General features: G+C 44.6%; 1 protein-coding gene across 3 annotated transcripts in view; it reads right to left on the reverse strand.

Moving 5' to 3' along the window:
* Positions 1-26574, reverse strand: part of Frmd5 (FERM domain containing) — a 448328-nt gene that overhangs the window by 25124 nt on the left and 396630 nt on the right. For 2 of the 3 annotated variants that reach the window (XM_068391258.1, XM_068391256.1), the window contains one exon: positions 2389-2502. In XM_068391258.1, the coding sequence (XP_068247359.1) occupies positions 2389-2502 (114 nt within the window). The remainder of the gene's footprint in view (positions 1-2388; positions 2503-26574) is intronic. The other variant, XM_068391257.1, reaches the window with a different exon arrangement.

Here is a 26574-nt window from a genome sequence, read left to right on the forward strand (position 1 = left end):
GGGGTTACATCAGATAATGCAGAGTCAACTTCAGACCTAATGCACCTCCAGAGGTTACCATTTACAATACAGTATGTTTTATAATCTTGTTCATGTGTTCTTTTTTATCTATCTTCACTTACAAGTTTAACTAATTTCATTTCACTTGCTCTTATCATCAACTTACTTTTCTTAAAAGCTAAAATTTTTCAGCAAGTCTATAAGACTGGAAATGGGCCTAAAGCATTAACAATGATAAAAGTCAGCAAATGTAAAAAAAAGACAAATAACAAAAAATACCTCAAAGCTTAAAAAATGTTAGAAGCTAGCTAAGGTGAATCTTTTAAGTTATAATAATATGAGCAATTTCTTAGTAGTAAAACAATTATATTCCCATCTATTTTTTTTTAAAGCAAAGAGAGGTTAGGAAGAAAATCCATGGAAAATTAAAATAAGAAAATTCCAGCACTTGGCAGGAGAAGAAATGAAACACCTGTAGTCACTAAACTGAATAATTTCCACAGCATAAATGTAAAAGCTGATAGCCTGACAGAAAATAGAAGGCCAGGTAAAAAAGAAAACACACTAAAAGCTCAACATAACAGCAATAACAACAGAAATCCAAAAATTATAATTTTCTATGACAAACTCATCTGTTTAAAATAACCTATTTATGCCTCACTTGTAAATTCTAAGATAAGATGGCTTGGAAAGATTATCCCATGTTACTCTGGTCCCTTAAGTCTGGTAGTTGATTGAATCATTGTGCATTATATGATCCAGCTGCAACAGCAGAAATGGTTTAAGAGGAAGGTACAGTAACTCAGTTAAAATTAATAGGTATGTAATTGGAAACAAATCGTTTAGAATAAAAATTCTGTTTGTTTATCACAAACCCATTACTTAAGCATACCCTACATAGCAACTTTAGCTGGAGACAAGCTGAACCGTTATGCTCTTGGGAAAAAAATGCATAAAGAAATAGAACAAATCTCCATATGGAACGAGGAGCCAAGAACTGGACTGAAACTTTGAAAAGAAGTGGAGGAATTTAAGAATAAGCGTGAGAGCCCAAATTATAGGTACACAACTAACTTTTTGAAAAGGAGCCAAGTTGTGATAGTTAAATGAAAAGAAGATGAACTTCCTACTAGTAGCTCATACTGAAGACATAACAAGTAGTATTAGACTCCAGTTGCTACCCAATATAGTTGAAACTTTTAAATTTTCTGAATCTCTGGAGATAAAATGAGAGTTGATCATTTATCTAGAAATTTTGTTGTTGCAAGTGTGAATGGACATTAGTTGAGCAGATGATCAATCTGACACCTAGTGCAGTCCATTTTCTTAATAGATTTCATTACTAAGAGTATTTCAAGAGCTTTTGCTCTCAATAAATATAAACTTCAACACATGTTCAATATCCCCTGGTGCTAAAAATACATTCAGTTCAGTAAAAGTTGTACAGAACTTTGTTGTAGCGAAGATGCAAATACGTAATACAATATACATAATGTCTACAGCTAGTAGCTATGGTGAAGCAAATTCTAATTGTGCAAATAACTATTAAAAAATCTCTAATTCAAGCATTTTTCATATCCAATGAAAAGAAAATTATCTTAAAAATGCTTCAAACTAGAAAATAACACTTTAGAGATCACCTTTTGGAAAGGGTTGTCAGATCTCAATGAAAAAAATAAAGATGTGTTATCTCATGTTTTATTGCGATGAATTTAATGTGAAAAACAACAACCATCTATGCAGATGAATACACTGCATAGTATATACAGTACAGCATATGTATTTTGTTCCATGAGCGCTAAAAAAATGGAAAGTGATTGTGTATATAACTCCAAAATTAAACAGAAAAATTTGAGAAAAACTAAGATTGTATCACTTTAAAATTGTAGAACATTCGAACAAATTGATTTTAAAAGCAGCTTATCAAAATGCAACAAATGCAAGCTTATTCTACACTTGTCAGTTGAAATTTGTTTCAGCATTCTTTCTCTTCTGAGCTAGCCTGGATGCAACTCTAGGTCAAGTAACAAAACCTAAATGCAGAGCCATTGTTACTCTTTCCATGTTTGTCTTTACAGAAAATTTATCATAATAACTCAATTTACTAAGAAATCAACATAACTGACATATGGCAGTATACTTATATTCTTTGGGATATCTAATAAGTTATGATCACTACAGACCAATCTTTAAATAAGAATTTTTCTTATAAAGAAAACTTTATACCAAATGACACTGGCAACTGAAACTTGGGACATTAAAGTTTAAATTTTGAAGGGTTAGAAAAGTAACGACAGTCATGGATAGGCTGAACAATGACGGAACTTATGCTATCGTGATGATAGGCACAATTACCTTCCCTAAAACAAAAAGCAAAATAACACTTACAGCTGGAATCAAGGATGGATGATGAACGAGACTTATTCTCCTGTGCTTCTAATAGTGGCTCTAAGAGTGAAAGCGGTGGTAACGTAGACTCAGGACAGTAGGCAGCACCTGGACCTCATGGTAAATAGTCAACAATTATTATTATAATTTCTTAACAAATACAGTCGTCCCTTAACATTCGCCAATCTCATTATTCGCGGAGAGGCCTGTAATTCCTTTAGAGATATCTTGTTGGGTATTTGTAGGATTTGCAGTTATGTAACAATAAATTAAGGAGAGCATTCAAAGTATTATAAGAATGTATGTCCCTTAACTAAAAAAAATATAAAAGCTATTATTATACAAAGGCTTAAAAATTTACTTATATAACAGGCTCAAGTTTCTTCTACCTGGCTTTCTTCCAAAGAAACCTCACTAAGCAATAATTATCAAAGTACATATATAATCAATACAGGACTGGAAATTAACAGAAAAGCCCTAAAAGAAATGATATTCATATTTACATAAAGGCAAATACAGTAGGGTCCCGAATCGTGAAAATTTGGTCGATCAATGGCCACACATAAATAGAAAATCGCATACTTCAAAACACATGTCAGGAATAATTCCATTAGGGCCATGATAAACAGCAACTTGCCTATTCAAACGTGTTTACTACCCCTTTTCAATACTTTCTGTGTACTATACTATATTTTTCTAATATTAAATAAAACATTTAAAATTTTTCAAGGTTTTAATAACTTGAACATTTTAATAAGTTAAGTCATATCTGTTGTATAAGATAACTGGAGAGTAACCAAACCATCACTGTATAGATTAGCTTTTGTTGTTTCATTGAAAATCTAAAATTAGCGAAATAAACGGATTTTGAGCGAAGCGAAAAATCTATTTTTGGGTGAGATAGCCATGACGTCCTGATGGAAGGTTCCTTTCGGTGGCTTCCTTGGGTATATTAACTACAAGGATATTCCCAGAGAATTAAACCACAGGTTATCACACAATTCTTACTTCTGGTGCGTGTATCCTAAAGGTTTCCCTTTAAGACATCGTATATCAACAGGGGACGCATGTATTAACACGCCACATAGCTATCTGCACCCCATATAGAGTTAACACTTCGATATGGAAAGGTGGAGAATAACTGGGGAGCCGTTCCACAGTTACACTCGTCCGTGGCTACTTTTGGTACTCGAAACGTAAACAAACGGGCGCCATTGCTAAATGACGTCACGTCCGTCCTCATCCTGATGCCAGCTCCTTGCTAATCTCCATGATACAGCAGGACAGGGCGGGGCCTGAAAGGCTGGACTAGAATAGCAGGGAGGGTACATCAGGACGTCATGGCTATCTCACCCAAAAATAGATTTTTCGCTTTGCTCAAAATCCGTTTTTTGGGCTCAAGCCATGACATCCTGATGGAAGAGTACCAGAGAATCAATGTATCGTGGAAAATTTCCCCTTATTAGAGTAAGGGCCAAGGGCTTTCAATAGAGGTATGTAATGTGACCTCGGTAGAGGTTCCGTGGAGATCCAGCTTCCTGCCCCCCCTGGCAGAGAAGTCCCAGCGGGTTATACCAAAATTCAAAGTGGTCATCGAAGGGTTACTCACCCTGCAGAGAGTTCGTGAAGGACTCGGAGACAAGACAGAATGGTCAATATTTATGTAGGAACATTCTCAAGAGTAGATGAGTGATAGTTAATCACTATATTCCATGGTTAGAGAACAATCTGGTCTCGAAGGTATGGCGTAGGTAAGTATTCAATTAGGAATATTACACAGCATAGGTGAGTATATAATACAGACAAAACATATTATTCTTCTCATTTCAAAGGAAAGGGGTAAATGAAACTATGACATTCATGTATTTCATAGTGTAAATAGGAGCGAAGAGAGACGCACAAGTAATAAAATAGACATTTTTGGGCTCAAGCCATGGCGTCCTGATGGAAGGTTCCTTTTTGGTAGCTTCCTTGGGTATAAGACTACTAAGATATTCCCAGAGAATTTAACCACAGGTTATCACAGAATTCTAACTTCTGGAGCGAGTATCTCAAAGGTTTCCCTTTAAGACATCGTAATTTCAACAGGGGACGCATGTCTAAACGCGCCACATAGCTATCTTCACCCCGAACAGAGTTAATGCTTCGGTGTGTAAGAGTAGAGAATAGCTGGGAGCCGTTCCACAGCTAATCTCACTCGTGGCTACTACTGATACTCGAGACGTAAACAAACGGACGCCATTGCTCTAATGACGTCACGCCCGTCTTCATCCTTTGTTTAGTAGCTGCCCTACTTAGACGGATTTTCCCTGTGTTAACTTTATCGTTTTGCATCTTCGCTATGTCGTTACCTTCAGCCTCGCCTTCTTCTGGAAAGTTGAGTACAAGGTTCCAGTATTGTTTAATTAAGCTCTGGCCGTAAAGTAAATATTACTTTTCGAGATAATTGCTGTTTTGTGGCAGAGCTGTGCCTCTACCGGACCCGCCATTTTATGGCGTCGTTGTTGTTATGCATGTCTTATTTAGTTAGCCACAACAACGTTTCCGGCATTATATACTAATCGAATACATTAGTTTATTTAGTCTTCATAGCTAGGAACTTTTATATCGTGTTTAGACGCTTTTTATCGGTCATCGATTGACCTCATACCAGTCGGCTACTATAGCCCCCAGGCCAGGAGCCTACATACAAGTGTTCATGCATGATTTATTAGTGATCCTAGACTAAGTTATGAAGATAGTGGCATTATTTTACAATACTTTTGACAGTGATGCAAATGTTTTCGCCTTCAGGGACCATATAGGGGATAGGCTAGTCAGTGACTCTTTCTAGCCTAACCTAATGTTAGGACCCCTATATGCTTCCTTCATCCCCTGCCTTGGCATTCCCTCTATTTAGCCTTGATTCCTTTTCTGAGTAAAGGGATTAATTGTCTAATAGAGTATATATCGCCTCTCTGTCCTCCCTAAAGGAATGAACCCCCTTTAGGGTTGCGTCCGAGAGTGAGGTTAGGCTTGCCTACCTCTATGGCAGGATAGTCTATGACTTTCCTGCGATAGCGATATGTCTTCTTCCTTTCCTAGTTCAGGACTCTTAGCCCTGTTCTAGGTTAGGTTAGGAAGGTTTCTCTGTTCCATGCTGAAACTGTACTCTTGCACCGTTTTAGCTGATCTGCCTGATCTTAGGTTAGGGAGTGTCCTCCCTTTCCTTTGTGGCCGCTCTGGTACAGAAACCCTTCCTGGGAAGACTTCTCTCTTCTCCCTCCCCACCTATCTCTTGTATAGCCTAGCCTATGCTTAGGTTAGTTTATACCCATCTGTCCCCTGTCCTACAACTCCTCCTTAGGGTGGAATAGTAGGGCTACCCGAGCTTCCTTGTGCAGTCCGCTCTGGTACACATACCTTCATAGTGTCCTATAAGGTTAGTTACTAGTGTAGTCCTGCATATGGGAGTCTCCCCCCCCCCTTGGGTGTTCCCTAGCCCTCCCTTGGGCTACCTTGCTCCCGGTCCCTAGTGACCCCTGCTCATGGATGTTAGAGCCTGCCTCTATCATGGGTACACCCCCTCAGGGAGGGGGAGGGATGTTTGGATTCCTGATGGTACTTCCTACATCCCTTCCCCCCTCCCCCCTGTCTCTCTCCCTATCCGGGTGCCGGTCTCTTGCCGCCTCTACTGTCGGCAATACCTGCCTCCTACTTGGTGACTCTCCCTAACCTTGCCGCCAGCCCCCCGTGTACCGAGGGACTGCCGGCTGCCGCCGGCTACTACCGGCGGCTCTCCTCCTCCTAGCTTGTCGTCCGCTTGCCGGTCGGCCGCCGGAGTGCCGGCATATACTGCCGGCAACCGGTACAGCCTTAACCATCATTATCCCAGTCACCAATCTGGCATCCTCCGACTGCCGGAGCCGCCCCTCCCTGCCGGCGTGCCGCCGTTGTGCCGGCGGCCGCCATCCTGGTATTTGACTGACTTTGAACATTGTCTGTCCTAATGCCAGAATCTATGCTGGAGCGAGCTCCGGCATGCCGGCGGCTTGCCGGATGCCCCGGAGGCGTCAAGAATACTTGCACCCCCTTCCTGTAGCTATCATAAGACTATGATAGCCCTATATCGCAAACAGATAAGCTGCTTCTGCTATTAAGATCAGTATCTAGTACTGCTCTATTAGTGATCATGCTGTCTCTTTGCATTCTTCTAATTCCAGCATGCTATGTGCATCTTAGCACGGCTGGTTGCCAGAAGCAGTTACCTTTTAAATGAGGCCTTCTGGCCCTTATCTGGGAACCGAATGAATTCGGTCCCAATCTTGTCCTTGGTTTTTCCATGAAATTCCAAAATACTTGGAATTCTAGGGAATTATATCCAGTGCCCTCGGTCACTCGGGTTATCCAGGGACCAAGCTTATGGTAACCAGCCGGGCGAGATGCATGGAGCATGTTCTCCTTTACTATTTTCATTCTTATGCATCACACCTTCATTAAGTTAAAATTAATAATTAATATTAACTTAGTTTAAGAGCCATTCTTATGACTCCCCCATACTCATTTTCTCTTTCTTCCACAGGAGGAGCAGATGAAGTGTGATTTCGCCTTCTGCGCTGTGAAACGCCCGCAGTTTTACGGGCATACGGCTTGCAGGACTCACGCCCCTTGTGCAGACAAGAAAGGGGATTTGAAGTTTTGGAATCCACTGGATTGTACGGTCTGTCAGGCTCACCTAGTTGAGGCCTTCCATAATCCTCCCTCAGCGGAGATTAGAGACATTTCTCGTGAAAAGCTGCGCAAGTGGGTGCGTGGCTTCCAGAAAAATGCTACCGGACCGTACCTGGCCACCGAAGAACTGAGGTCACTATTGTTCCCTAAGGCCTCCCCTGACTCAGTGGTACCCAAAGACGTGATCCCCACTCTCCAAATTACGGTGGAACCTGATGTAGTCATGGCTCAGTCCATGCACGAGTGTCGTTTGGATTCCGAAGATGACGAACAGATTTCGGATGTCTCGGAAGACACGGAGAAAACGCTTATGGCTCAAGGAGCCGAAGATGACGAAGACAAGGTGGAATACACTGAGTCGGAGCAAGAGGTCGCTCCCCCGTCCATCCCCCCTCCTACTCCTACACCGACGGAAATGTCTATTCCGTCTACCTCCTCGACTCCGGATCCTTCTTCTTCCACTCAAGAATTGATCCGACTGATTAGAGCCGTCATGGACGACAGGCTGAAGGAGAACCAGGAGTCCATCAGGTCGATGATAGGATCCAGAGAGCCGAAGAAGATTTCGGTCAAGGATCTCCCCGCTTGCTCTCATGCCAACCCGTGGAGGTATGCAGAGCATATGGTTATTGCGACCGGCAGGATCTTTGTCAGTGATAAGATCGGCACGGTCCCTTTGGAAGATGTGGAGTTCTTCCCAAGCTTTGAGGCCTACCCGGACTGTTACGTCCGGCTTCGTTCCGAACCTGCCTCGAAGGAAGAGACCGAACCTAAGGAAGAGATAGTGTTCGATCTCGCAAAGGCCCAGGCTATGCTAGCCTCCGCATTCAAGAGTAGAGGCTTTACCTGCTCTAAGCTTCCGGCATTGAGCAAGAAGCACCCTACTTACGTTGCACCTGATACTGCGGTTCTTCCATTCTTGGAAAAGGCCTTAGCTGCATGCCTTAAAGCGGCGGAAGAAGGGAAACCCTGCCCTGCACTGGAGGAGTGCAGACCCTTCTCCATCGTGACCCCCCCTGACGCTCGACACTGGAAAGATGTTCAACATACTTTCGTCGTGGGAAGGCTCGATCCTGACGTCGCCGGACGTCAGTTTAATGAAGACCTCCCAAAGCTCAACGATCACCTCCTTCGCCGGGAACAAGACACGAAGGAGAGGCTTGCGGCATCTCTTTCTCATCAAGTCCAACTGGAAGTTATGGCCTGTGACACTAGAGTACCAGATCACTACATGGTACTCTCCAAATCCCACTTACTGACGGTAATGAAGGACTTGTACCACTTCATAAAGGCTCGAAGAGCCTGTCGTGAATTCGTGTTTGCCGGTGCCACCGTGAAACACGAACCCCGGAGGCTGATTTCCTCCAACATCTGGGGAAAGCACCTGTTTCCTTCTGACCTTGTGAAGGAAATCACTGACAGAGCCACCACGGAGAATAGGAACCTTCTCCACAAGTGGGGCATGTCCAGGAAAAGGAAACCCTCTCAGGACGACGGACCTCAGCCTAAGAGGAAACCCCAAAAGTCAAAACCCCAGCAACGTCAGCAAAGACGTCAGTTACCGGGACCCGCTACCTCCCAAGTGATTGCCCAACCACAACAGACCTTTCAATTGGTCCCCCAACCGGTGTTGTCACAGTCACCGGTCTTCACCCCTGCCTTTGAGCAACCATCAACTACCTTTCATGCCAAAGGTAGAGGCTCATTCAGGGGTGCAAGCAAAGACGCATCTCGCCGTCCCTCCAGAGGTAGAGGAGGAAAGGGAGCTAGCGGCCGAGGCAACAAGTCCTCGGGACACCAGAAGCAATGAAGTGCTTCCGGTGGGAGGAAGACTCCGCCAATTCCAGGATCGTTGGACCTTCGATCCCTGGGCACACAGCATCGTCAAGAAGGGTCTAGGCTGGAGTTGGACTCAACCACCCCCAATCTTCCAGCAATTCTTCCAGCAATCAACCCCCCTTCTGGAAGAATATGTTCTAGACCTCTTGAACAAGAAGGTGATAAGGAAGGTAAAGTCCACCAGGTTCCAAGGGAGACTGTTTTGTGTTCCCAAGAAGGACTCAGACAAACTCAGAGTCATTCTGGACTTATCCCCCCTCAACAAGTTCATAGAGAACAACAAATTCAAGATGCTGACGCTTCAACAAATAAGGACCCTTCTGCCTCAAGGTTCCTACACGGTCTCTATAGACCTGGCGGATGCCTACTGGCACATTCCAATGAACCATCACGCTTCCTCCTACCTAGGATTTCGACTCCAAAGGAAAAGCTACGCCTTCCGGGCCATGCCCTTCGGCCTCAATGTGGCCCCTCGGATCTTCACAAAACTGGCGGATGCCATAGTACAACAGCTCCGCCTAAGAAACGTCCAGGTGATGGCCTACCTCGACGACTGGCTAGTCTGGGCTCCATCGCCCGAAGAGTGTGCAAAGTCTTGCAACGAAGTTACCCAGTACCTAGAACACCTGGGATTCAAGATCAACGAGAAAAAATCTCGCCTCTCTCCAGCTCAGAAGTTTCAGTGGTTGGGAATCCACTGGAATCTTCAGTCACACCGCCTTTCCATCGGGAATGAGACGTTTCGGCGTAGCCCATTTGGCGTCGCTGTTTCGGCGTGGCCAGTTAGGCGTGGCCAGTTAGGCGTAGCCGATTCGGCATCAGAATTTTTCGGCGGAAAGACTGTTGGTCGTCAACTATTACTTTGTAAAAAAAAAAAAAAAAAAAAAAAAAAAAATATATATATATATATATATATATATATATATATATATATATATATATATATATGCGTAAAAATCACTAATCATACATAACTTCTTTGTTGAAGTATAATTAGCTCTCACTCACTTTAACCATTCTAAGAAATTGAATTTGTTTACGTTTCCTTCTTTTGTTAAGATTTACTTGTTTCAGTTGTCTAAGCCCTATTTCACGACATGGAAGGAGATATTTTAACAAGACGTGGAAGAAACGAAGTGATTCACGAAGGATACCTTTTTTATTTTTGATGCAACGAGCAAAAGTGATTCTGAATTAAAATTCTGGCGATGGGAACAGAAAGATTGGTGTAAAGTAAGACTGCATATGAAGGATGGAAAAGTGATTCGAGAGTTGAATCAACATACCCATGAACCATCTGCTTCAAAAGTAGAAGTAGAAAATTTGAAAACAAATATTAAGAAAAGATGTGCTGAAACTCTGGAGCCACCAACCATTGTGGTAAATGAATGCTTAACTGGTGCCTCTCAATCAGCTTTAGCCGTAGCGCCTGGCCTGCCTGCAATACGAAAAGTTATCGCAAGGAAACAAAAATTACTAAACAAAGCGCCACCTAACCCAACCAATTTAGAGCAATTAGTTATACCCGAGTCCTATACATTATATGTTCCCCAGCTGGGTGTAGAAGAGAAATTCCTATTGGGAGACAGAGTAGAAGGCAATAATAGAATTTTAATATTTGGAAGAATAAGCTGGCTTCAACATTTAGTAATCTCAGAAATTTGGTTTACCGACAGAACTTTCACCATTGCGCCAAGTCTTTTTTACCAAGTATATATTATATCGGCCAAGAAGCATGATCGAGTTATTCCTATGGTTTATGCTCTTCTTCCTAACAAGCAAAGATTAGCTTATTCTCGTTTATTTGAGTTACTTAAAACTATCGAACCAAATTTGAGACCAGTTTCTATACTTTGTGATTTTGAGCAAGCTGCCATTCATGCCTTTCAAGATACCTTTCCTACAGTTCAAATTAAAGGATGCTTTTTCCATTTAGGCCAACTAAAGATTTTTATTTACATGATTCCGTGATTTTTTTTCTTCTAAATTTCCATACATAAAAAAATAAGTCATTGGGTGTTTTCAAAAACAAATGCGCCGAAACAATCTGACGCCTAAACGGCTACGCCGAATAGTGCTGCCAGTTTTCTGATGGAGAATCGGCTACGCCGAAACGGCGACGCCAAATGGGCTACGCCGAAACGTAGCAAACCCCTTTCCATCCCCCAGAAGAAAAGGAAGGAAATAGCAGGGTCTGTCAAGCGACTACTGAAATCCAAACGCATTTCAAGACGACAGCAGGAACGAGTTCTAGGCTCTCTACAATTCGCCTCAGTGACAAACCCAGTGCTTCGTGCACAGCTAAAGGATGCCGCGGGAGTATGGAGACGCTCGGCATCCATCGCTCGAAGAGACCTCAAGAGACGGCTTCCAAACAGACTGCGACGCCTCCTAAAGCCGTGGTCGGAAGAAAAGGCCCTGAAAAGGTCCATTCCTCTCCAACACCCTCCTCCATCACTCAACATCCACACGGATGCCTCACTGGAAGGTTGGGGAGGTCACTCCCACCAAAAACAGGTTCAAGGTACCTGGTCTCCACTATTCAAGACGTTCCACATAAACATCTTGGAGGCCATGGCGGTCCTTCTAACACTGAAGAAGTTATCCCCGCCGCCCTCGATCCACATCCGTCTAACCCTAGACAACTCGGTGGTAGTTCGTTGTCTCAATCGCCAAGGCTCAAGATCGCCCCAGATAAATCAGGTGCTTCTCCCAATCTTCCGTCTGGCAGAGAAGAAGAAGTGGCACCTGTCTGCAGTTCACCTACAAGGATTCCGCAACGTGACAGCGGATGCTCTATCTCGGACAAACCCGATAGAGTCAGAATGGTCTCTAGACGCAAGATCGTTCTCCTTCATCTCTCTCCAAGTCCCAGAACTTCAGATAGATCTCTTCGCAACGAGCGACAACAATCAACTTCCTCTGTACGTAGCCCCGTACGAGGACCCCAAAGCAGAAGCAGTGGATGCCATGTCACTGGACTGGAACAGATGGTCCAAGATCTATCTGTTCCCTCCCACCAACCTTCTGTTGAAAGTCCTCTCCAAACTGAGAACCTTCAAAGGGACAGCGGCCCTAGTGGCTCCCAAGTGGCCTCGGAGCAACTGGTACCCCCTGGTCCTGGAGCTGCAGCCCAAGCTGATCCCTCTCCCGGGCCCAGTTCTCTCTCAACAAGTACAGAAGTCGACTGTCTTCGCTTCATCATCGAAAATCAAGGACCTTCATCTCATGATTTTCTCTCCCTTGCCGCAAAGAAGAGGTTTGGGATCTCGAAGAAAAGTCTAGACTTCCTAGAGGAATACAAGACCGAATCCACGAGACGGCAATATGAATCATCCTGGAGGAAATGGGTCTCCTTCGTCAAGACAAAAAATCCTAAAGAAATCACGATTGATTTCTGTATGTCCTTCTTTATTCACCTTCATGGACAAGGATTAGCAGCCAATACGATTTCAACCTGCAAATCGGCCTTGACTAGACCAATTCTATATGCTTTCCAAATTGATCTGTCCAACGACATCTTCAACAAACTACCAAAAGCATGTGCTCGCCTACGTCCAGCACCCCCTCCGAAACCGATCTCCTGGTCACTAGACAAGGTGCTCCATTTCGCCTCCAACTTGGTCAACGATTCATGCCCCCTCAAGGATCTGACTCAGAAAGTTATATTTTTATTTGCTCTCGCTTCGGGAGCTCGAGTCAGCGAAATAGTGGCATTATCAAGAGAAGAAGGACACATCCTGTTTACTGATTCAGGAGAAGTGACCCTCTCCCCTGATCCGACGTTTCTCGCTAAAAATGAATTACCCACCAAAAGATGGGGCCCTTGGAGAATATGCCCCCTGAAGGAGGATGTCTCTCTATGTCCAGTAGAGAGCCTCAAGGTCTATCTTCGCAGAACTTCGAACTTTGGTGGAGGCCAACTCTTCAAAGGAGAAACATCGGGCAGCGACCTGTCACTGAAACAATTAAGAGCGAAAATCACCTACTTCATTCGCAGAGCGGATCCGAACAGTACACCCGCTGGTCATGATCCTAGAAAAGTGGCATCTTCTCTGAATTTCTTTCAGAGCATGGACTTTGAAAGCCTTAAAAACTTCACGGGCTGGAAGTCCTCGCGAGTTTTCTTTAAACACTATGCGAAACAAGTGCACGAAGTCAAACATTTTGTGGTAGCCGCAGGTAGTGTTATGAAACCTGCACCTAACTCTGCGTAGAACAGTGAGTTACTTGGGACTCTAACTCTTCGGGTGCCTATGTTGACCCTCGAGCGATTCATAGTGATGTCGGAAAACACTTAGTGCTTTTATAACTGTTCTTATCCCAGGTGAAATGTCATAGTGTCACACAAGTGCCGCATGCTTTGAGCATGATGTGTTTTATTTAAAGACTTGCGTTCCTCGAGAACGAGTACCTACTAATACCCTGAAATTCCTTTTCAGATTCAATTGCAAGCCTTTATTTCTATGTACATTATTATTACTGTAAATGAACTTTACTTTTGCTGTAAATTATTTAATTTCTGCATTGTGAAATAAAATTTCTATTTTATTACTTGTGCGTCTCTATCAGCTCCTACTTACTATGAAATACATACCTGTCATAGTTTTATTTATTCCTCCTTTCTTATGGTTATGAAGAATTTAAGATGTTTAATCCTAAATTATATTCACCCTGACTAAGTAAGGTTCCTACACGAATACTTACTTCTGATAACCAAGAGATGAACTCTACACAGTGCCCAACCACCACTGGTCTAATTTCAGAATGTTCCTATACAAATACCAAACATTCCGCTTCATCTCTAAGTTCTTTAAGTTCTTCTCTCAGGATGAATAGCCCTTCAATACCACTTTGACGTCGGCATAGCCCATGGGAACTTCACTGCCAAGGGGGGCAGGATACTTCGTCCCTATGGTTCTTTATCTAAGATTACTTTGCTGTTTTGTCAATGCCTAGGCACTTAATACTGGGGGAAAATCTACCACGATACATTGATTCTCTGGTACTCTTCCATCAGGACGCCATGGCTTGAGCCCAAAAAACGGATTTTGAGCGAAGCGAAAAATCTATTTTTGGGTGAGATAGCCATGGCGTCCTGATGGACCCTCCCTACTACTTCGTCCAGTTTTGTTCCCACCCTGTGCTACTGTATCATGGTGATGGGCAGCAACTGGCTTCAGGATGAAGACGGGCGTGACGTCATTAGAGCAATGGCGTCCGTTTGTTTACGTCTCGAGTATCAGTAGTAGCCACGAGTGAGATTAGCTGTGGAACGGCTCCCAGCTATTCTCTACTCTTACACACCGAAGCATTAACTCTGTTCGGGGTGAAGATAGCTATGTGGCGCGTTTAGACATGCGTCCCCTGTTGAAATTACGATGTCTTAAAGGGAAACCTTTGAGATACTCGCTCCAGAAGTTAGAATTCTGTGATAACCTGTGGTTAAATTCTCTGGGAATATCTTAGTAGTCTTATACCCAAGGAAGCTACCAAAAAGGAACCTTCCATCAGGACGCCATGGCTATCTCACCCAAAAATAGATTTTTCGCTTCGCTCAAAATCCGTTTTTAGTTCATAAATTGCAGGTTATAGTAGTAATAAATGCAATAAAGGATGTAAAGTTAATTTACAATAGTAAATAATGTACATAAAAATTAGAAGACTTCAATCTTCAATCTGAAAGAAATTTCAAATTTTTAGAAAGCACAAGTTCCAGAGGAACGTCAGTCTTTAACAAAGGAAAAAACACATCATGCCCTTAGGCATGTGGCACTCATGTGAAGTCTATGACATTTCACCTTGGAAAAAACAGTCTATTAGAAACACTAAGTGTCCATGAAATCACTATGTATCACACGAGGGTCAACACAGGCACCTGTAGAGTTAAAGTCCCAAGTAACACGCTGTTCTATGCAGAGTTAAACTGCAGGTTTCATAACACTACCTGCGGCTACCACGAAATGTTTGACTTCATGCACTTGCTTCGCGTAGTGCTTGAAGAAAACGCGCGAAGATTTCCATCCTGTGAAGCTCTTGAGGCTTTCAAAATCCATACTCTGGAAGAAATTCAGAGAAGATGCGACTTTTCTAGGATCGTGACCTGCGGGTGTACTGTCAGGATCCGCTCTGCGAATGAAGTAGGTGATTTTCGCTCTTAGTTGTTTCAGTGACAGGTCGCTACCCGATGTTTCTCCTTTGAAGAGTTGGCCTCCACCAAAGTCTGAAGTTCTTCGAAGATAGACCTTGAGACTCTCTACTGGACATAGAGAGACATCTTCCTTCAGGGGGCAGATTCTCCAGGGGCCCCATCTCTTGGTGCGTAATTCGTTTTTTGCGAGAAACGTCGGATCAGGGAAGAGGGTAAGTTCTCCTGTATCTGCGAACAGGATATGACCCTCGTCTCTTGATAATGCCACTATTTCGCTGACTCGGGCTCCCGAGGCGAGAGCAAAAAGGAATATAACTTTTTGAGTCAGATCCTTGAGAGGGCACGAATCGTTGTCCAAGTTAGAGGCAAAATGGAGCACCTTGTCCAGGGACCAGGAGATAGGTTTTGGCGGAGGTGCTGGGCGTAGTCTAGCGCATGCCTTTGGTAGTTCATTGAAGATATCGCTGGACAGATCAATTTGGAAGGCGTACTGTAGTGGTCTAGTCAAAGCCGATTTGCAGGTAGAAATCGTGTTGGCTGCTAAGCCTTGTCCATGAAGGTGAATGAAGAAGGACATGCAAAAATCAATGGTGATTTCCGTAGGGTTTTTTGCTTTGACGAACGAGACCCACTTTCTCCAGGATGATTCGTATTGCCGTCGTGTGGATTCGGTCTTGTATTCCTCGAGGAAGTCTAGACTTTTCTTCGAGATTCCAAACCTTTTCTTCGCGGCTAGGGAGAGAAAATCATGAGATGAAGGTCCCTGACTTTCAGTGATGAAGCGAAGACAGTCGACTTCTGTACTTGCTGAGAGAGAACTGGGCCCGGGAGGGGAATCAGCTTAGGCTGCAGCTCCAGGACCAGGGAGTACCAATTGTTCTGGGGCCACTTGGGAGCCACTAGGGCCACTGTCCCTTTGAAGGTTCTCAGTTTGGAGAGGACTTTCAGCAGAAGGTTGGTGGGAGGGAACAGGTATATCCTGAACCATCTGTTCCAATCCAGTGACATGGCGTCCACTGTTTCTGCATTGGGGTCCTCGTACGGGGCCACATAACGAGGAAGTTGATTGTTGTCGCTCGTTGCAAAGAGATCGATCTGAAGTTCCGGGACTTGGCGAGAGATGAAGGAGAAGGATCTTGCGTCTAGAGACCATTCCGACTCTATTGGGTTTGTCCGTGATAGAGCGTCCGCCGTCACATTGCGGAATCCTTGTAGGTGAACTGCAGACAGGTGCCATTTCTTCTTTTCTGCCAGACGGAAGATCGGAAGAAGTACCTGATTTATCTGGGGCGATCTCGAGCCCTGACGATTGAGACATCTGACTACCACCGAGTTGTCCAGAGTCAGACGGATGTGGATCGAGGGAGGCGGAGAGAGTTTCTTCAGAGTGAGAAGGACCGCCATGGCCTCCAAGATGTTGATGTGAAACGTCTTGAATAGGGGAGACCATGTCCCTTGAGCCTGTTGTTGGTGGGAGTGACCTCCCCAACCCTCCAGCGAAGCGTCCGTGTGGATGTTGAGTGATGGAGGTGGGTGTTGAAGAGGAATGGACCTTTTCAGGGCCTTTGCTTCCGACCACGGCTTTAAGAGTAACCAAAGTCTGTTTGGGAGCCGTCTCTTGAGGTCTCTTCGAGCGATGGATGCAGAACGTCTCCAGACTCCCGCGGCATCCTTTAGCTGTGCGCGTAGCACTGGGTTTGTCACAGAGGCGAACTGTAGAGAGCCTAGAACTTGTTCCTGCTGTCGTCTTGAGATCCTTTTGGATTTCAACAGTTTTTTGACAGACCCTGCTATTTCCTTCCTTTTCTTCTGTGGGATGGAAAGGCGGTGTGACTGAAGATCCCAATGGATTCCTAACCATTGGAACTTCTGAGCTGGAGAGAGGCGAGATTTCTTCGCGTTTATCTTGAATCCCAGGTGTTCTAGGAACTGGGGGACTTTGTTGCAGGATCGTACACAATCTTCGGGCGATGTCGCCCAGACCAGCCAGTCATCTAGGTAGGCCATCACCTGGACGCCGCGAAGGCGAAGCTGTTGAACGATGGCGTCTGCCAGCTTGGTGAAGATCCGTGGGGCCACGTTGAGCCCGAAGGGCATGGCCCTGAAGGCGTAACTTTTCCTTTGGAGTCGAAATCCTAGGTAGGAGGAAGCATGATGGTTCATTGGAACGTGCCAGTAGGCATCCGCCAGGTCTATAGAGACCGTGTAGGACCCTTGAGGCAGGAGGGTCCGTATTTGTTGAAGAGTCAGCATCTTGAACTTGTTGTTCGCGATGAACTTGTTGAGGGGGGATAAGTCTAGAATGACACTGAGTTTGTCGGAGTCCTTCTTGGGGACGCAAAATAGTCTCCCTTGGAACCTGGTTGACTTTACCCTCCTTATCACCTTCTTGTTCAAGAGTTCTAGGACATATTCTTCCAGGAGGGGGGTTGATTGTTGAAAGAATTGCTGGGAGGCTGGGGGTGGTTGAGTCCAGCTCCAGCCTAGTCCCTTCTTGACGATGCTGTGTGCCCAGGGATCGAAGGTCCAACGATCCTGGAATTGGCGGAGTCTTCTTCCCACCGGAAGCACTTCATTGCTTCTGGCTTTACGAGGGTTTACTACCTCGGCCGCTAGCTCCCCTTCCTCCTCTGCCTCTGGAGGGACGGCGAGACACATCTCTCCTTGAGCCTCTGCTTGAGCCTCTACCTTTGGGACGAAAGGTAGTGGTTTGCTGCTCAAATGCAGGGGTGAAGACCGGTGACTGCGATAGAACCGGTTGGGTGACCAGCTGAAAGGTCTGTTGTGGCTGAGCTGCCACTTGGGGAGTAGCGGAACCCAGAAACTGCCGTCTCTGTTGACGTTGCTGGGGTTTTGGTTTCTGAGGTTTCCTCTTAGGTTGAGGGCCGTCGTCCTGAGAGGATTTCCTTTTTTTCGACATGCCCCACTTATGGAGAAGGTTCCTGTTCTCCGTGGCAGCTTTGTCGGCGATCTCTTTCACTAGGGAGGAGGGAAAGAGGTGTTTACCCCAGATGTTGGAGGAAATCAGCCTCCGGGGTTAGTGTCTCACTGTAGCGCTCGCGAACATGAATTCACGACAGGCTCTGCAAGCCCTAGTGAAGCTGTACAGATCCTTCATGACCGTTGCCAAATGCGTTTTGGCAAGGACCATGTAGAAGTCTGGGACCCTGGTGTCACCGGCCATGACTTCAAGCTGTACCTGGAGGGACATAGATGCGGCAAGCCTTTCCTTCGTATCATGTTTCCTACGAAGGAGGTGATCGTTGAGTTTTGGGAGGTCCTCATTAAACTGACGACCAGCAACGTCAGGCTCTAGCTTCCCCACTGTGAATGTCGACTGGACGTCTTTCCAGTGCCTATCATCAGGGGGAGTAGTCAGGGAGAAGGGCCTGCACTCCTCCAGTACAGGGCAAGGTTTCCCTTCTTCCACTGCTTTCAGTACCGCAGTGAAGGCCTTTTCGAGAAAGGGGAAGGTCGCATTGTCCGGTGCGACGAAGGTTGGGTGCTTCTTACTAAGCGCCGGCATCTTTGAATATGTGAAGCCCCTACTCTTCACCGTGTTGGCTAGCATAGCCTGGGCCTTCGAGAGATCGAACACAATTACCTCCTTCGGTTCGGTCTCTTCTTTAGAGGCGGATTTGGACCTGAGTCGGACGTAACAGTCCGGATAAGCCTCAAAGTTCGGGAAGAACTCCACTTCTTCCAACGCGATCGAGCCGACCTTCTCACTGATGAAGATCTTGCCTGTAGTGATCGGCATGTGCTCGGCATACCTCCATGGGTTAGTATCCGAGCAGGAAGGGAGGTCCTTAACCGAAATCCTTTTCGGTTCCTTAGAACTTTCGAGGTTAGACTTGAAAAGCTCATGGGTCTCGCGAAGTTTCTTATCCATGAGAGCTTCAAGCATCTTGAAGATCTCCTGAGTGCCTGATGGGATAGGGTCCGGGGTGGCGGACGTTGAAGGAAGGGATTCCTCGGTCGGTGCAGGGGTAGAAGTGGGAGCAACCTCTTGCTCCGAATCAGGGTATTCCACCTGATCTTCCTCATAGTCGAGCTCCTCGCCCATGAGGTTCCTCTCCGTAGTTTCCGACACTTCCGACATACGTTCCACGTTATCGGAATCTAGACGGCACTCATGCATGGACTGGGCCATGACAACATCAGGTTCCACCACTATCTGGACGGTGCCTTCGGGAATAGCAAGGCCCTCAAATCTTTGGTAGCGAGATACGGTCCGGTGGCGTTCTTCTGGAAGCCCCGCACCCACTTGCGTAGCTTCTCCCGAGCGTTGTCCCTTACCTCCGCTGAAGGAGGATCGTCGAACGCTTCGACCAGACGACTCTTGCAGACTGTACAGTGCTGCGGGTCCCAGTATTTCAGGTCGCCTTTCTTGGCAGCCCAGGGGGCGTGGGTCCAACACGCCTTGTGCCCGTAGAAGTCCGGGCGCTTCACTCCACAGAAGTTGTGGTCACACTTCATATACTCCTCCTGTAAAAGAAAGAGATCATGAGTATATGGAAGGCATAAGAATGACTTATATTACTCTAAGGTTAAATTTTAAGTAGTCAAAATTTCACCTAACATTAAATAATTCATGAATACTGTAATGTTTGGGAAAAGGAGCGGGAAAGGAAGTGGATAGATACATACTTGTGAATCCTGCCCAGTCGGTTACCGTAACCTTATCAATAGGCAATTTCATTTGTGACCGAGGGACACAAAACGGAAATCCGCATGGATCACCGTGGTGGGTAGAAGCTAAGTTCTAGCAGAGATTGCCTGTGAGGTGTATCAGGGACTGAGACCACTCAGTTCTTTGGGTTAAAGGGGTAGTAGGAGACCCCGTATAGATCTAGGTTCCGGCAACCGACCGTGAGACACACAGAGTATGCTGGAAATTTGTAATGTGCAAGAAGACAGCACAGCCACTAGTAGAATGGTAAGACAATACCTATACTTCTAATAGAAGTGGCTAAGCCATCTGGCTGCAGTGTAGGACTGTCGGCATGTTGTCGACAGGTAGAAGAAGGGGTGCAAGTTCCTTGGTGCCTCCGGAGGGCACCGGCAGGTCGGTGGCACGCCGGAGGCCGCTCCAGCAGGGTGTAAGGCATTAAGGCAGACACATTGAGAATCTAAGCATAATACCAACTTGGCGACCGCCAGCACAGCAGCGGAACGCCAGCGGGAGGCGGTGGCTCCGGCAGCCGAAGGCTGACGGTTTGGTGATCAGTTCATAAGATAATGTAGTATATGGTAGTATACCCAGACCGCCGGCAATCAATGCCGGCACGCCGGAGGCCGGCCCGAAGGTCGGACAACCGAAACTAGGTAAGGGAGGGGTGGGCCATCGGTTGTATGCCGACGGAAGGCGGCATCCCCCCGGCACACGGAAGGCTGACGACTTAGAGGAGGGAGGGTATCTTATGAGAGAGAGTCACCAAAGGGTAGGGCGATATCGCCGGCAGTAGAGGCGGCAAGGGACCGGCACCAGGGTAGATAGAGAGACAGATAAGGGGGGATTGGAGGGGTAAGACCACATACCCCTCCGGGATCCCTCCAGAGAGAGCGTACCCATGATAGGAGTAGGTCCTCCTACCATCCAATGGCAGGGGGCCGGCAGCCGGCCGGGTGCCAGGGTAACCCAAGGGAGGGTTAGAGTACACTCAAGAGGGGGAACCCCCTGTTGGACAAATCACTGCCAATGGCTACCCCCATAGAACGCTATGAAGGGTATGTGTACCAGAGCGGCCTGCTCAACAGGAGATCAAGATAGCCCTATCACTCCACCCAAAGGAGGAGTTGTAGGACTAGGAAAAGATGTGTATAGGCCAGTCTATGTATGGGCTAGCCTACACTAAGGGATAGGTGGGGAGGGAGAAGAAGAGGGGTCTTCCATAGGGGAGGCTCTGTACAAGAACGGCCACCAAGGAAAGGGAGGACGCTCCCTAGCCTAGGGTAGGTAACCAGAATGAGAACGGTGCAAGAGTACCGTCTCAAACTATAAAAGAACAGAACTAGCGCGCCCCCCCCCCCCCAAGGCCCAACCTAGATAAGGAGTGTTAATTCCCATGCTAGGTAGGTTGAAAGACACATCGCAAGTTGCGTGGAAGGGTAAGTAACCTAACCATAAGCAACTGAGGAAGGACAGAGCCGTTCCTCTTTCTCGGTCGCAACCCTAAGGGGGAATAATTCCCTTAAGGTAGACAGAGAAGCGATAAATACTCTGATTGTGGACAAGATTCCCCTATATAGAAGGGGAAGCATGGCGACGCAGAGGGAATGCCCGTAGGCAGGGGATGAAGGGAGCATATAGGGGTTCCTACATTTAGGTTAGATTAGAAAGGTACGCAATCAAACCGGTCCCCTATATGGTCCCTGAAGGCGAAAAACACTTACATCACAGTTAACAGTATGATAAATAATGCCACTATCTTCATAACTTAACCTAGGATCACTGGAATATATCATGCATGAACACAAGTGCTAGGCAATCTAGCCTAGGGGCTAAGCTAGCAATCTAGTATTGGGTCAAGCGATGACCGGATAATAGAGCGTTAAAAAATGATATATGAAGTTCCTAGCTATGAAGACTAAATAACTAACAATATCAATTAGTTAAGAGGCCGGAAAAAAAGCTGTTCTGACTAGCTAAATAAGGCATGCAAGAGAACAGCGACGCCATAAAATGGCGTGTCCGGTAGTAGCACAGCTCCACCACAAAACACAAAATATTACGAAAAGTATAAGTTACTTTACGGCCAGAGCTTATTTAAATAATACTGGGACCTGGTACTCAACTTTCCAGAAGAAGGAGAGGCTGAAGGTAGAGACATAACGGCGATGCAAGTCGATGAAAATCGCACAAGGGGAAATCCGTCTAAGCAAGGTAGCTACAAGCAGAAGGATGAGGACGGACGTGACGTCATTTAGCAATGGCGCCCGTTTGTTTACGTTTCGAGTACCAAAAGTAGCCACGGACGAGTGTAACTGTGGAACGGCTCCCCAGTTATTCTCCACCTTTCCATATCGAAGTGTTAACTCTATATGGGGTGCAGATAGCTATGTGGCGTGTTAATACATGCGTCCCCTGTTGATATACGATGTCTTAAAGGGAAACCTTTAGGATACTCGCACCAGAAGTAAGAATTCTGTGATAACCTGTGGTTTAATTCTCTGGGAATATCCTTGTAGTTAATATACACAAGGAAGCTACCGAAAGGAACCTTCCATCAGGACATCATGGCTTGAGCCCAAAAAAGGCAATTTTATACCATGCGTTTCCTAAAGACGCCAAAAAGCACACCATCTAAAACGGAAACCATTGTTTTGTTTACTTTTGCAGCATTCATTATACAATGATTTTCTTTTAAGTACAGTAATGTTGTTCTACTCAATCTAGAACTTCACAATAAATTAAATTAATGCGATTTATATAATGTTTTTCCTAAATACGCCGCTAAAATGGAAACCTTCCGTTTGTTTACTGTGCGCTCCATTGTCCATCATAATGAACAAATGAACGCATTACAGTGAACCCTCGTTTATCGCGGTAGATAGGTTCCAGTCGCGGCCGCGATAGGTGAAAATCCGCGAAGTAGTGACACCATATTTACCTATTTATTCAACATGTATATTCAGACTTTTAAAACCTTCCCTTGTACGTAGTACTGTTAACAAACTACCCTTTAATGTACAGAACACTTAATGCATGTACTACAGTACCCTAAACTAAAACAGGCACAAATATTAAAGGTGATTTTATATCATGCATTTCCTAAACATGCTAAAAAGCACAATAAAAAATGGCAACCAATGTTTTGTTTACATTTATCTCTGATCATAATGTAGAAACAAACTGGAGGTAGAGCTTTGCTTATTACCCAGACATATTTCCCATACTTTTCCCTTAGAACTACATCACATCTTCCTACTTTAGATATATAGATATATATATATATATATATATATATATACAGTATATATATATGTGTGTGTGTGTATATATATATATATATATATATATATATATATATGTATACACATATACATACCTACATATATACATAAATACATGCATACATATATATATATATATATATATATATATTACTGTATATATATGGGTTATGGAAAAAATCCGCGAAGTGGTGAATCCGCGATGGTCGAACCGCGAAGTAGCGAGGGTTCACTGTAAACACAAATGATCAAGATGATAACTAATGATATTAAGAGGTTCTAGTTAATATTATGTTATTACAAATATTCTACCTATTGTATCCATATAAGTTCCAACATACGTAGCAAAATAGGAAAACCATTTTGTTTGCATTTAATCAATAGAAAACTGCTGCTAATGACGGTACGATAATTTACGATAATTCTAAACTGTTACTCAGGATAATTGTCCATTCCATATCCAAAATACTTATCCTAACTTCAGTTATAAGTCAGTTTGATGACTTATCAACTTGTACCCACCTCAATTATGGAACCATCTGTAAAAAAAGAGAAGTACTAGACTGGTTTTTAAAGTCATCGAACAAGTGGGTTACCGCTATAACGTTCAATGTGACAGAGATGGTGCGAGACTGGAGAAACTAGGGATAATTTGAATCATGATTGATTTTTATTAGGAAATGCATACACCTTACCCTCTGCTGTAGCGTTTTATTACTATTGCGCATACTTAAAAAGCTATCCAAATACATTTATCGTGCCCTAAATGACTGTTATAGCGCACCCCGAGAAATCAAAATATTGCCGGCTTCGTCAGTGAGCATTTGACTGAAACTTTGTGAAGAAACTAAGACTTCATTTGTTAGAGAGAGAGAGAGAGAGAGAGAGAGAGAGAGAGAGAGAGAGAGAGAGAGAGATTCTATACACCATGTACTATACAAAGACAAATCTTTGAAAAGCAAATCTATATTTTTTAAAATATTTGACAGAAAATATTACTGACTCATTGCCGAAAGTTAGGCTATTCACTGCCGATAAACGAACCTAGTCTACGTGTAAAAACCTTGAACACTCACAAGGAAAAAATGAAGCTTTTATATATATTGTACTAAACAGAAATAATGCTTTAATATACCATCATTAACACTACCATTAAAATTAGCGAAAGGTTAGAGAAAGGTAAAAATTGCTGAGAACGTAACCACAACTGTGTTTACATTTTTTGGGCTCAAGCCATGGCGTCCTGATGGAAGGTTCCTTTTTGGTAGCTTCCTTGGGTATATAAACTACTAGATATTCCCAGAGAATTTAACCACAGGTTATCACAGAATTCTAACTTCTGGAGCGAGTATCCTAAAGGTTTCCCTTTAAGACATCGTATATCAACAGGGGACGCATGTATTAACGCGCCACATAGCTATCTGCACCCCACATATAGTTAACACTTCGATGTGTAGGGGCGGAGAATAGCTGGGGAGCCGTTCCACAGCTAATCTCGTCCGTGGCTACTTTTAGTACTCGAGACGTAAACAAACGGGCGCCATTGCTAAATGATGTCACGTCCGTCCTCATCCTTCGCTTAGTAGCTTGCCTTACTAGACGGATTTTTCCCTGTGCTTATCTTATCAACTTGCATCTTAGCCATGTCTCTACCCTCGGCCTCGCCTTCTTCTGGAAAGTTGAGTACAAGGTTCCAGTATTGTTTAAACAAGCTCTGACCGTAAAGTAACCTTTACTTTTCGAGATATTTTATGTTTTTTGGCAGAGCTGTGCTACTACCGGACCCGCCATTTTATGGCGTCGCTGTTGTTTTGCATGCCTTATTTAGCTAGCCTCAACAGCTTTTTCCGGCCTCTTTAACTAATCGATACTATTAGTTATTTAGTCTTCATAGCTAGGAACTTTATATATCGTGTTTTGACGCTCTTTTATTGGTCATCGACTGACCCCATACCAGTTCGCTAGTCTAGCCCCTAGGCCAGAGTGCCTATCATCAGTGTTCATGCATGATATATTACACTGATCCTAAGTTTAGTTATGAAGATAGTGGCATTATTTTATGATACTGTTTACTGTGATGCAAGTGTTTTCGCCTTCAGGGACCATATAGGGGATAGGTTTGACAGTGTGCCTCTCTAACCTAACCTAATTGTAGGCCCCCTATATGCTCCCTTCACCCCCTGCCTTAGGGCATTCCCTCTGCATAGCCTTGCTCCCCCTACCACGTAAGGGGATCAAGCTCATACCAGAGTACTTATCGCTTCTCTGTCCTCCCTAAGGGAATGATCCCCCCTTAGGGTTGCGTCCGAGAATGAGGAACGGCCTGCCCTTCCTCTATTGCTGAGGCTACGTTACCTGACCTTCCCTGCATTGCGATACGTCTTCCAACCTTCCTGGTTCAGGGTGTAACATCCCTGCTCTAGATTAGGCTTGGGGGGAGTTAGTTCTGTGCCTTGCTGAAACAGTACCCATGCACCGTTCTCAGACAGGCTGCCTACCTTAGGCTAGGGAGCGTCCTCCCTTCCTTGGTGGCCGCTTTGGTATGGAGCCTCTCCTATAGAAGACTCTTCTTCTTCTCCCCTCCCCACCTATCTCTTGTATGGCCTAGCCTATACTTAGGTTAGTCTATACCCTGTCCCCTGTCCTACAACTCCTCCTCAGTAAGTTACTTGGGACTCTAACTCCTCGGGTGGCTATGTTGACCCTCACGTGATACGTAGTGAATTCAAAGACACTTAGTGTTTTTCATAGACTGTTCTTCTCTCTCAGGTGAAATGTCATAGTCGTCACATGAGTGCCGTATGCCTAGTGCATGATGTGTTTTTTCTTTTAAAAGACTAATGTTCCTCTGGAACCCGTGTTTTCTAATAATTTGAAATTTTCTTTCAGATTCAAGAGCGTAGTCTTTCATTACTTTGTACATTATAATTTTATTGTAAATACCTTTACATACCTTATTGCATTTATTACCATATTCTGCAATTGTGAAATAAAATTTCTATTTTTTGGGCTCAAGCCATGGCGTCCTGATGGAAGGTTCCTGTTTGGTAGCTTCCTTGGGTATAAGACTACTAAGATATTCCCAGAGAATTTAACCACAGGTTATCACAGAATTCTAACTTCTGGAGCGAGTATCTCAAAGGTTTCCCTTTAAGACATCGTAATACAACAGGGGACACGCATGTCTGGTCGTGCCACATAGCTATCTCCACCCCGAACAGAGTTAACGCTTCGGTGTGTAAGGGCTGAGAATAGCTGGGAGCCGTTCCACAGCTAATCTCACTCGTGGCTACTACTGATACTCGAGACGTAAACAAACGGACGCCATTGCTCTAATGACGTCACGAGCGTCTTTATCCTTTGTTTAGTAGCTGCCCTACTGAGACGGATTTTCCCTTGTGTGAACTTTATCGTTTTGCATCTTCGCTATGTCGTTACCTTCAGCCTCGCCTTCTTCTGGAAAGTTGAGTACAAGGTTCCAGTATTGTTTAATTAAGCTCTGGCCGTAAAGTAAATATTATTTCGCGAAA

The sequence above is a fragment of the Palaemon carinicauda genome, chromosome 17 (genome assembly GCF_036898095.1).
Source record: "Palaemon carinicauda isolate YSFRI2023 chromosome 17, ASM3689809v2, whole genome shotgun sequence".
In the NCBI taxonomy this organism is placed as follows: Eukaryota; Metazoa; Arthropoda; class Malacostraca; order Decapoda; family Palaemonidae; genus Palaemon; species Palaemon carinicauda.